A 12,860-nucleotide genomic window follows, 5' to 3' on the forward strand; every position below is an offset into this window, starting at 1 on the left:
ATTAGAGACTATTAAAGAGAAAGCGTAATGCACTTGGTGCACGAAAAATAGTTGCTGCTGTTTGTACAAAAAATGAAAAATAAGAATAGGCATACGAATAAGATAATAGTCAATTTTGTGCAACAGAAATGTGTTATAAATAAATGAACCACAGTCTGCCAAAATTAGACTTTCCTAAATTGCCTGTTATGCAATGAGCATTGTAAAACCTTAGTATTATGAGTGAATAGAATATTTGGAAGTGATTTGCTGCAGAAACCCACTTGTTTTAAAAGTAACATGCTGTACTGTAGCACAACAATGTTTTGGCTCAGCCTCCAACCCCAGCAGCCTCTCTTCCTTTCAGACAGTGTGTGGGTGAATGGTGAAAGCACAGCATTTACTGATCACCAAAGGTCAGGCCTGCTTAGTGCAGCTCTGTTGCCCTGTGCCGTCAACTTTTAATTACCATAGGCAAATAAACAAAAGCCAGGGTTTCATTACCAATATGAGCCAGGGTTATCATTTCTTAGTGATATTATGGAGATGAATGTTGCTGGGGACTATCGGCATATGCCAAGACAAAGAGGGAGTAGGTAGATTGTTTTTTTTTTTTGATTATTTTACTTTTTCATTTTTATGTTTTAGGTGTATTAGATATCGACCACCCTCATCTTGCAGTGTTTGAGGAGAGCGGAGGCAAGATGCTCTGAAGGGAAATGTTTTACAGTTTGGTTGTTTTTAGTGTGAAAAAATTGAATTGCTTGTGTAAGGTTTTATAACAGTGAAAATAATAGGAGAATACATTTTCTAGGGTCAGCAAGGGAATTGATCCATATACAGCTAGAGTTGCCACAGAGACAGATGCAGATTCAAAGAGTCTCACTTTAAAACCAGTAAATTATGTGCTCTGCATGTCATAAATCTGTACGTTTGACAAGCGCCACTGTGTCATTCTGACATACAGCTTCGAATCAAGAAGCTGCACTGCTATCTCCGCTCACTTTTAATTGCCTTAAGGCACTTACAGGTTGGCAGCCTCTTTTCCCCTATCTTTTTAATAAGCTATCTCAGTTGATGTCTGGAGATAGAAACAGCCCCTGGCCCCTATTAGAGGTCAGAAATTCTGAGGTTAGGAGGTTGGATATGTTCTTAGCATCATTTTCCCTCTCCTTTCTTTCTGGCTGTGGACCTTCAGAGATGGTATGTACATTTGTATTGGGATTTTTACATGTTGATTAAAATCTAAAACAAGTTTTAGATTAAAACTAAAAATCTAAAATAACTTTTAGATTTGAGTTTTTTGATATCCTATTATTTTCTGTACAGCTAAAGACAAAGGCAAAAAAACTCTGCTGCTTCATTTCTGTGTTCTGTTACTGTCCATCAATTGTTTGTTAATTGTTTCTGTCTATTCCCTCCGGGCTTTAGCCGTCTCTGTTCTTTATATCCGCCTCTTTTCTCATTGTCACTTTCCCAGGTCCAGTAGTGGTTTGCACATGTGTTCATGACTCCTGTAACAGAGAGAGAGAGGAAGTGCTGTCTGTTAGACAATTTGGAAGTTTCGTTATCTAGAATCTACAAACTTTGTATTTTATTGTAATCTGCACACTGGCAGCTACAGTCGGAGATGTCATTAACATAAAATGGTGTGCACAGAGGTTAGCCACACTGCAAAATGAGTTTGTGCATGCAGGGTGAGGGACATTTTTACAGAGCTCATTTTTATTGATACTGGCTACAATTGTATTTATTGGGGAAAATAATTCAGTCAGTGAAAGTTAATGAATAATCTGGAAAAGATCAAGCACTTTATATATGAACACTGAAGGGGATTGTGAATTTGTTCTGACTGCTTTGAAATAGTGACTCTCACAAGACAGACCGCATACTAATAAGGCTATTATACACATGGATTCTAAAGCCTGGGCCAGTAACAGCCACCTTGACAATAAAATGCCATATTTACTTCCATGTACTCCCCGCACAGCAATAAAGACTCAACATGAGACTCAAAAATAAAACACAAATCATTTTTAAACATATTTGAGCACAGAATGATGGTAGAAATCAATTTTTCAATAACTACCTGACAAATCTGTAGCATTTCACTTATTACATTTTTTAGATGGATGCTCTTAAATTGATCTTGCTTGTCCCTCCTCGATGTTAAAACATCTTAAAATAAGTTCACGTCCAGGAAACCCATAATATGAGCTTATATTTGTCTATTTGTCCATAACTAAAGTGACCTGTCATTTTCATTGTAAATTAGAACTAAAGATGGCCAAAGAAACTCATCAGTTTATACTTGTTTTTGAAAGGTAACTTATTTTCTATAACACTATAGTCTCCAGAGTCCTGCTGCAACTGGTTCCAATCAGGACAGAGGGTGCAGTGGAAGGCCTTTGGAGTTTCCTTCTTAAAAAAACAGATTCCTCACTGCTCCTAATTTGGCTGCATCACTGAATGAAACAAGAGATAAACCAGTGTGCACAGACACTGTGCAAAGGAGACTTAGGTCAACTGACTTCATATGCAAACCTGCCAAGAAAAAAGCCTACTAAGGTTGACAAATCATACGAAAAGATTGCAGAAGGCCAAGATGCACAAAAACTGGACTTTAGATGACTGGAAAAAAGTCTTGTGGACTGATGAATCAAAGTTTGAGGTGTTTGGATTTAAGCTAAAAACATGTGTCAGAAGCATAGCTTATGAAAAGATAGGATGCAAACACACCTCTGTGAGTGATCCTTTCTCTCTGAAACAAATAAGGAATGTTAAAATTTCTTCAGTGTCAGTGTTGTAAATAAGTGCATAATGATTTAACATACTTAATAGAAAGTCTGTGTGAAATGTGTTTTCTAGGAACATAAATAGATAGATAGTTAGATAAATACATAGATTTTCTATTTTGTCACATTCAGCTGAGAATGGATGTGAAATTGCTGCCTCATTTGAAATATAGTAAGTCGTAGCACAAGGCAGCGTTTTTCCATCTGTTGTGATGATCAAGGGTCAAAGGTCAAGTCCAACACAAGGAGATGGACAGGAATAGTAATAACTGTATTGCTTTTACACACCTCAGATAAAACACTACAGACACACAGCTATCTCAGGACTGAGGAAGGAAGGAGGGGTTGGCTCAAAGAAGCAGGATGTGAATAGAGGACAAGACAGGAAAAACAAACAGTCCCAAACAGGACAAGTTCTTCCTTTCTACAAAGCAGTAAAAATGGATGTCCGGTCTCAGCACCCTCCTTAGTGCACTTCCCATGTCCTTCTGACACCATGTGCAGCAGCCAGTATGCAACTGGTGGCCCGTATTTTTCACACTGATTCTAAACAGTCCTGACCGCTGCTGTCTCTCTTGCATCAGATATTGTACTGCTCATGTGACTGAATGTAACACTAAAAATATAAAAAATATTTGCTTGACAGGGCACTGTTTCTGATTCACAGCTACAGCTGTGTTTGAAGAGGAAGGCTATTTATATATCCATACTTTGGTTTGATTTCTATCTTTACTTCTCTGGTGTCTTCTGCCTTCAGTCTTCAGTCACCTCTCAATGACCTGCTTTGATTTTACTCTTTACTGGTCACTCAGACATTCTATTGCTATAAACAAATTGCTCTTGTTTAATCGTTGTTTTTCAGATAAATTGATTAAATGACTCTGGATGTCTGTACGTGAACAGTTTCGATGTACTCTGTACTATGACCCATTAACTCCTTGAATATTGGTTGTCTACCTCCTCATTGTTTTAAAATTAACATTTAACTTTCAGCACTGTCTTTCTCTCTTTCTTGGTCTCTTCTTTCCAGACTCATACTCAGCAGCAGCCAGTGAGGGCAGCATCTCCACCTCTGTAGCGTCACTTCCCCTGCAGGCATCAGGCAGTTCGGCTCCCAGCTCCCCAGGCTCCAGACGCTCTGTGAGCACCCTGAAGAAGTGGCTCACGAACCCTGTCCGCAAACTCAGTGCCGGTGCCACAGCCAAAGGGGAACGTCAGGTTCGCAAACTTGAGGGAAAGCATCCACCTCTTTCGTTCCATAGCCACAGTCATGATTTGGGCAGCCCCCCGAGACCTGATGAGACTCTCACCCACAGAGAACTGGTGAGAAGTTGAAACAAGGATGTATCATTTTTTTCCTGGTCTCGTGAGCAAATAAAACAGAACTTATTATGCATACTTTTTGCTTCAAGTATCTTTTTACACCACCTCATAAGTAAACTTGCCAAATAGAATATCACAAGTCCTTTCTATGATCTGGTTCTGAAGTAAATTTGCGAAGAGTCAGTCCTATATAAACACAAACTAAAGCCAACATCCTGAATGTGGTCTGTTTACATTAGATAGCTCAAGAAAGTCAGCTGAGGAACACGTTTTTTTCAGCATCGATCCACAGATGACTAAGCATTGTGGCAGGTGGCAGTGCTGTTATATAACAGCAGCACTGCTGGCTCAGCCTGAAGGAACTCACGCCGCGGTGTTCTGCGACTCATGTGCTCTTTTGCTGATCTGCAGCTGTGTCTAAGAGTGTGTCTGTGCACATTTCTGTGTGACCACATGTATAAGCGTGCTTCAAACATTTTGCATTATGTTAATACTGTTATTCTGATGCTATTCTGGATGTGTCTTTGTTCCAGGAGTGGAAAGATGGCCTAGCAAGCCCTGAAGACCTGTCACCAGCTACACTACAGTCCCCCAGCTACATAACTGACTCAATGATTGGCTGTACTTCATTGCCAAATCACCAGGTCTGTCAGAAAAATACACTCTAACTCCGACAATATCCAACCAGTTTTGTCACATCCAAGAAGCATGAAGTAGAACCTGTGTTGAGGCTTACTTACACGTAGTATTTTCTGGGGATAACTGACAGAAAACTTGTGAATACCCTTCTGTTTCACAGAATCAATCATTTGTTATGATGAAAATAGAACCATAAACAGTACATCAACTGCTGATTCAATTTATGCTGACAGTTTACTGTAGACAGTCTCCGAGAGGAGTAGCAGTAATATTCTTAGTGAGGATCCAGCCTGGTTGGGAGGTGACACTAGTACTCTATGTCTCAATGACCCTCTAGCCAGATCTGAAAATGACTAACTCCACTGCTGCTGGCTGAGTTTAAACACACAGATGCACACGGCAGCCTTGCTTTCTCGAACCAAACATGCATGCTGAGCACACACATGCAGTCACACATGTACAGGAGTCTAAATGATTACAAGGCTCTCTCTCAGTGTAGATCAATGCTTCAGAGGACCTAAGGGCAGAGTGTGACAGCCACTTATGTAATGATTAACATTCAACATCTTACAAAAGGACATGCCAGGAGTTAAATAGGAATTAACACAGTAGATGTGGATTTTTTTTTTTCTTCAAACACTCAAAGTCAGTTGCTTGTGGTAAAGGAGCATCATGAGTCGGGTGTTCAGTGGGTCCCTTTTTGCTGTGAGATTGAAGCATGGCAGAAACTGGGATTAATTGTGCAGCAGTAATATTGTATGAATCAGCAGGGCCTGAGCCCTGTCAATCTCAAACAAAAAACCATATCTGATCATTTGAGCCTTGTGGGGAGTGTCCTGTCAGTGAATCAACACCAGAGCACTTAAATCCAAATTTCAACCTCCACAACACATCAAAAGCCATTAATACAATTACATCAGAGGGATGAGGTCAGTGCTTTGGTGTTTTTACTGCCAATCTTTGGAGAGGGAGCGAGCAAGAGAGAGGTAGAGAGGTAGAGAGATTAAATTATGTAGGTCAGTCAGCTCCTAGCTGTGTTTCTGTCTCTCTGCTGCACATTAGCTACGTGACCATTGTTGTTGTTTTTCACCTTCCTTGTCACTATTGGCTCTAGTCTTACACAGATAACCACAGTTCAATTAAATGTTTATGTTTTTGGTCAATGGACAATTTGTGTGATTGTGTGCTGGCAGTTTAACACGTGCTATCAGTAAGTATCCCAGAAGTACTGATCTCAGTATTTATTAAATAGCCTTCCTGGGGAACATTTTGTACAGTCTGTCATCCCAACCCACAGATTAAAAAAAACAAATAACCAAGGAGCTGTTTGACAGTGAAGAAGGAAAAGAAATAGTAAAAAAGAAATGACTGGTGCTATTATTGTGAAATCTCTTTCCTTCCTTTGCTGTGTTTCATCAGTACTAATGTTTTTGGTACTTGAGATCAACTGTGTTCTCCTTTAGCATAGTACCATACTCACATTATGCACAAAAAACGATCAATGGTCTGCTCCATTCCCATTAAAAAATTGCTAATGCCACTGCTGGAAATTTAAAACACATCAATTTCAAGCATTAACACTATTCCTTGGTATGATGCCCAACAGTTGTTTAAAAAAAGAAAACACAAATAGCTTACGAAAATGGTTTGTACTAATGCTATACAATGCAACATTAATACATATTTAGAAACAGCAAGTATGCATTTAATGCTCATACAAAAGAAGAAAGAAAACATACAAAAGTAAATGTACATTCTGTTGTACCAAATTTTTACTGCACTACAATGGCACATAAAAAACAAAAAGCGTGTTGGGTTCTGTTAAATACTATTTATGAAGTTCTTTAAACATATAATAATATTATAATATCAAGAGACTGTATGAAAGTATGGAAGACATCATAGTTTTTCATGTCTGTTTAAAGTGGGACTGTTAGTGAGAGGGTAAAACAGACAGATTAAAACTACAAGTAGTTCTGATTTTGTTTTAACTGTATCCAGTTGCAAAATTCACTTACTGCATTATTAATAAATCACTCATGGTATAATATTTTTTCCAATGTCTGGAGTCAAATGTGCTGCGGCTATGGCTGCGGCTGCTCAGACAGCTGGGGAACAGTCAAGCCTTGTTTCTTACATTCAAACCCCAGAAACTCTTGCGGCTGACTTAAGATTAACACCGCTGTAACATTGTGATTTGCAGATTTAGTTCTTAAATGAGCAAAACCAAGAGTGACAAACTCATTTGAATTCATGTATTAGATTCTTGATGACTAACACTGTTTTAGGTAAGAGTTCATACTGCAGTTTGTGCTGTTATGTGTTTTCATAGACTATGTTGTTTTGAAGTTATGTGTAATATGATCATTTTAGTTACATTAGGTAGTACTATCATTTTAATACACAGAAACTACCACGTGTTACCAAAATATTGAAGATAAAACCTTTTACCAAACTTTAGAAAGCTGTAAAGTGCCACAGCAGTGCTTTTTTTTTGTTTTATTATCAACCAATGACATTTCTAACACCAAAAATCAGTTTTTATTGCTTGCATTGATATTTGACTCCTTTCAGCCATGCATGTTTGAGGAAAATAATCTATCAATACCAGTCTAGGTTGATTGAAAAGACACATATACACAGACACAGGTTTTTACAGGACTGGCTGCACTGTAGAACATCTGGGTTGAGAAACAAAACTTGCAGTCGAGTGTGAGGGATGTATTTTTCCTGCGGTCTTTGCTACAAAACATCTGGATGTGATCAGGGAAGCAGGGAGACCTGTCAGCCAGACTGGGGCAATCCTAGCAGCGCAAGACAAGCTGGTGCAGCCATTGTCTTTATAGAGCCTTTCTGTCTCTCCTTACTCCTCTGGCTCTCTTCTTTTTTTGTAGACGCCAATATGTTTTTTATGGAAATAGCGAGTGAACAAATTAAACTAGGCCAGAAGAAAAAGGGAAGAATGCCCATTCATCTTTTTATTCCTCCATCAGGCAGCTGCCTGCCAAAGAAGGTTTGAGGAAAAAGGTACGGAAAAGGTTTGTGGTTCATGCAAGTTTATGTATGTGTTTGGGAGGTTGGGAGGTTCTGCTTGACTTGGACAATAGGAGAGATGGATTTAAATGCAGCTGGAGACAAAGTTAGGAGAGAGGCTTAAAAAGAAATGTCTTGAAAAACATAGCTTAAAATAGGAGTAATAACTTTTGTTTGTAGATTCAATTGTAAAGAGAGAGGTAGTGAGCCATTTTACAACCAAATAAAGGCAATAAGTGTGCTTATTGTGAGAGAGTTTCCAAAACACAAGGGTCATATATAAAGAATGTATCCACTGAGCTAGTGGTGATTTTAGTCTTTGTAAGCTTTGTTCCAGTTTACGGGGCATCATTTCCTCCCCAGGAAATGATATCAATTACAGGAAAAAGCATGAAAGAGAGGTTGCTAATGTATTTAACACATGAACACAGTCAATTAAATCAGCGTAACCTTGGGTTTATCCTATGTCCATTTCTATTTGCAGCCAATAAGATTCATTTTGATCCATTCACATATGAGCTGCAAGCGTCAGGTGGCAGAAACTAAAAAACATCAATTTGATTGCAAATCAGAATTCTAACGACATTATAATCGGGTAATTGTATTAATCTTCCTCTGAAGCCAGAACTCCAGAACCTTCACAGCTTAATGTGCCATTATCTGCAGCATCGCTTATTTCGCCTGTTGCTCCTTCAAACTCTTTTTAAATTCTCTTCTTTGCCTCCATCTGTCTGTGGCTGTTGTGCACCATACAGATCATTAACGGTGACAGTCTGAATATGATCATTCAGCTTTATCATTCAATCTCTGTTCCTTGTGCATCTCTGCTTTCTCTGGTCACCTTGGCAACACGCATCATTTCTCTCCTGCTCTTTACCTCCCCTTGCTTACTTTATTCCCAGACTGATCCATAATACTAGAACTCGACCTTTGACAAACAGTCCACTTCTGTCTGTCTATCTGTTCTCTGCCTCCTCAGGACACACAGTCCACTAGCATTCTGCCAGAAGACAGTGGTTCTGTGTTGATGGATGACACCTCCAGCCAATGGTCAGCAGCGGCTGACACTGAGGAGGAGAGAAGAAGTGCCTTGGAGAAAAGCATGTATGTGTAAAGATATCAGTGTAAAGCTCAAAACATTTTGCATATATTTACCTCAAATGAGAATTCTGATGGCAGCAATGCTGTCACATTCTACTAATAAATATTCTCTGGAACAAAATACATCAAACTAGTTAATGATTTCACCATATAGGCACTTCAGAAGTTTTTGAGGATTTAATTGAGTCCTAACAAGAGCGAACAGCCATTTACCCATTTCTAATAAAATATCAGCATGCTAACACTACCATGCTGACAAAGAATACTTGTAGTGCAAAGTACTACACAGAGTACTTTATCTTGAAAACTGAAACAATTGTCGGAGATCAATCAAAGGAAATTGTCCATTTACTTGTTGAGATTTGTTGAGATTTATGTAGTTGTTGAATCGTATACTTACCTGTAATACAAAAGGCCCAACCCTAACCTTTAATCTATCTTAGATTCAATGTAGCTCTAGTTGTTCCTGTACCTTTTATCTGCATCTCACCGTCTTCATCAGCTTTTATTACTTGACTGAAGTTCCAAATTCTTGTTACATGCATTAAAAATATTGTATCAAAGTATCATTTCTATGTTAAAGAACTCTTCCATTTTTCAAACAAGTTATACTTACCTGTTGAAAGTACTTGCAGAAAGTACTTGCAATGAATTGTATTTACTTTTTAGTGAACAAGCTGTCATTGTGTCACTGTTTAGTGAACACTGTCTCCGTTTCCCCTGTAACCAGTACACTACCAGATCATATGCTCTATTCCAGGAAATATGAACTTATGTTTTTGTATCAGTTCCCGTCTGGAAAAGTATTAGGAAACTGTGACTAAAACAGTCTGATATATGCTAAATAAATTCAATACCATGACTCTAACGCTGATCCTCATTTGTATTTTAACAGGTATGTGCTGAAGGAGCTTGTTGAGACAGAGAAGCACTATGTGGTAGACCTGGGACTCATAGTGGAGGTAAACCTCACAGTCTGCCACCTAAAAACACAATCTGCACTGACTGAGAAGTGGGAATTAAGTCATCCACCCAGTCTTGTCAGAAAGAGCTTTATATCCTTATCACAGTTCTTCCACTTTCCTTCACATTTGATCTGTTTACATGCTGCTGTCTCCAGTCTTAAGAAGATTTTCTGAAATATTAGCTTGAAGAGTATTATGCTGTGTGCTGATCTATCTCCTGTTGCCTTACATAGCTGAAGATATTTTGGTTCAAAGGGAATTCTAGTCATATTAATGTTTAAATAAGCTCCACGCTCCATTAGCTGGTGTGTGATTGCTGCGGTGTGTTTCTGAACCTGGCTGTATTTGAGTTGTTCAGAACCAGGGCAAGTTTTTCTAGGTGTCAACAGACGTCAGCAGCTTTGTTATTACCTTGCAGGGTTACATGGCCACAATGAACACCAAAGGCATACCAGAGGACATGAAGGGAAAAGACAAGATTGTTTTTGGAAACATACACCAAATATTTGACTGGCATAAAGAGTAAGTCACTAATTTACAAAACACACATTTTATTTCTACATGAGGTAAATTCTGTGTTTGAGTATTGTGTTTGTGGCCGAGTGGAGGACAAAGGAACAATGGGTCACAGGACAAATCTGACCTTCTGTTTTGGGATTGACCGTGCTTGTATTTGTTTGTGTGTGTGTCTTTAGCTACTTCCTGGGGGAGCTGGAGAAATGTTTGGTGGAGCCAGAGAGGCTGGCTCAGCTTTTCATTAAACATGTGAGTATGACTACTGCGTAAACACACACACAGACACACACACACACACCCACATACACACACACACAAAAACACACACGTGCATGCACACCCAAGTGTTTGGGTTTGCAGCAAAAGAAAGTATGTCATATATTCAATGAAAGGACTCATGAGCAACCACAGGACAGATTTAAAATCATCCAAATTATTGTTTATTGCACATCACGATAAAAAGTACGAGAAAACTTTATGTAAGTAATTTAGACAGAAATTGTGAAGGTCAAGAATCGGTAATTATATAATTTACAAAGGAGTATACAGCTAAGTAATATAACCAATCTACTCACTAACTCCTTAAATAAGTATATTGTAATCAGCAAGTAATATCTGATCAAAGTATTTGGGCATGACTGTAGGGTTCAAATTCACTTGGCAGACTGTTAAAATTCCAATAAAGGGTCTTTTACTAGAGCAGGAGAGGGATTAACAGAACAGGCATGTGTGAACAGAGCAGTCAGTCTGTGAAGTCGGCAGGCGTTCATGTACCGGACAAACAGACTAATCCAAAGAAGGTTCAGCAGAAGCATAGTTACAGGTGAAGAATTATTAAAAATCACTAAACTAATAACAGATTTTTCAAATAGAGTGTCAAGTGAAGAGGGCTGGGCCAGGTAGCAGGAGAGGAAAAACAGCACAAAAGCACAGCAGATGAGCTGAGTCATGCTAAAGAAAGCAGAATAACTAAAAACCAAACCAATACGGGATAAAGACACAGGCTATGACAAAAGAGACAAGACGACATGCAGAGCTCCTGTTTATCTCATACCGTACATCTTCTCTTCTCTCTCAACGGCTGACGTCTCTGCTTCCTCTTTCCTGTTACTGATATGTCTCGTTCCACTTTGGGGTTTTTACACAAATGACACACTGGCCAATTTCCAGTCTGGGTTGGACTGTTCAGGAAACACCAGGGAAAAAACAGCTAGGATGTCAATTTCAAACCCTCAGCTCAGACCCTTTGATTTGAAGACTTTTTTCTCACCCAAAACAAAAAACTTCTTCCAACTTATCTGAAGAATGAAGCAAAGCCACATATGCAAAGGAAGTGCACTGTTATGTGTATTGTTACAATAAAGCCTAAGTATTTGATAACCAGCCTATGGAGCAAAATATAATTTATGTGTATTACTTAAGTGGTGGCACATGCAGACAGCAGGCACCATCATTTAACCATTTCAAATTTTTGTCTGAGGACAATTAAATTAAATAGCTTTATCTTTTATTTACTATATTCTCTTATTGAAAATGTAGATCGCTAAACAATTAAATAAGGCTTAGCCCACCGGATAATCAACTTGAAAAGAAACTTGTTACTTAATCTAAGCATTATCCTAAATTGTGAAAACAAGCAGAGTGGGAACATGGCTCTAGTGAAAAGCACAAAGCCTAATCTACTTTTAACAAGGGTAAATCACTGATATGCAACATGTGTACTCACACATGTTAACATGCAGCATACAGTTTAAATGCATGTAAAGATGCAGCCACTCCTTTATACAGGAGTATAAAGACAGATGTCTGCTGCTAGACAAATGTCACACACATTGCACTCTCTCATTACACACATGGATGTCATGTGCTGAGTTACATTTCCATATTCAGGTGGAGCCACTCACTAGTCTCTAGGTTACAGAGCCATGCAGCTTGTTGCTAGGTACAGTCTTATATCGGGAGGCTCTAAAAGGCTCTAGTTACACTGAGGGTAACCTCGGTAAATTATACATAAGCTGATGCTCATGTACACATAACTCCATTATAGAGCTCGGGACTGTCACATCTGCACTCATGTGCCAATTAGTCACAGAAGAGTGGGTGCTAACCAGAATCAGTCAGCTTCAAAGGGCCCTCGCTCTGAGACAAATCATTATTGCTCTGCTCCCTTTCATCCCGAAAAGCAACCATCACTGCACATTGATTGCTGTTGGTTTGTTCACTTTCAGTGACATTTTCAATAAGCGCTTGTTGAGCTGAGTCTTTTTCACTTTGAGCTAGTTTGTGTAAAAGCTTTGCTATTAATGTAATGTGTTATTTGTTTGACTTTTGATGCAGGAGAGGCGTCTGCATATGTATGTTGTATACTGTCAGAACAAACCCAAGTCAGAACACATCGTCTCAGAGTATATTGAGACTTACTTTGAGGTGAGTACCTATTAACTACACTGCTTACATTATACACTTCAAAAGCCCCTTTTCTAGCCTTTAACATGCCACAACATGAAAA

At 38.8% G+C, this 12,860-nt stretch overlaps 1 protein-coding gene across 5 annotated transcripts in view; it reads left to right on the forward strand.

The window, feature by feature from the left end:
* arhgef25a (Rho guanine nucleotide exchange factor (GEF) 25a) overlaps positions 1-12,860 on the forward strand; it is a 44,525-nt gene that overhangs the window by 25,378 nt on the left and 6,287 nt on the right. For 4 of the 5 annotated variants that reach the window (XM_067527006.1, XM_067527002.1, XM_067527003.1 and 1 more), the window contains 8 exons: positions 3,805-4,097; positions 4,631-4,741; positions 7,730-7,774; positions 8,749-8,873; positions 9,766-9,832; positions 10,254-10,357; positions 10,531-10,600; positions 12,689-12,778. In XM_067527006.1, the coding sequence (XP_067383107.1) occupies positions 3,805-4,097; positions 4,631-4,741; positions 7,730-7,774; positions 8,749-8,873; positions 9,766-9,832; positions 10,254-10,357; positions 10,531-10,600; positions 12,689-12,778 (905 nt within the window). The remainder of the gene's footprint in view (positions 1-3,804; positions 4,098-4,630; positions 4,742-7,729; positions 7,775-8,748; positions 8,874-9,765; positions 9,833-10,253; positions 10,358-10,530; positions 10,601-12,688; positions 12,779-12,860) is intronic. The other variant, XM_067527004.1, reaches the window with a different exon arrangement.

This window comes from Channa argus, chromosome 13, assembly GCF_033026475.1.
Source record: "Channa argus isolate prfri chromosome 13, Channa argus male v1.0, whole genome shotgun sequence".
Lineage (NCBI taxonomy): Eukaryota > Metazoa > Chordata > Actinopteri > Anabantiformes > Channidae > Channa > Channa argus.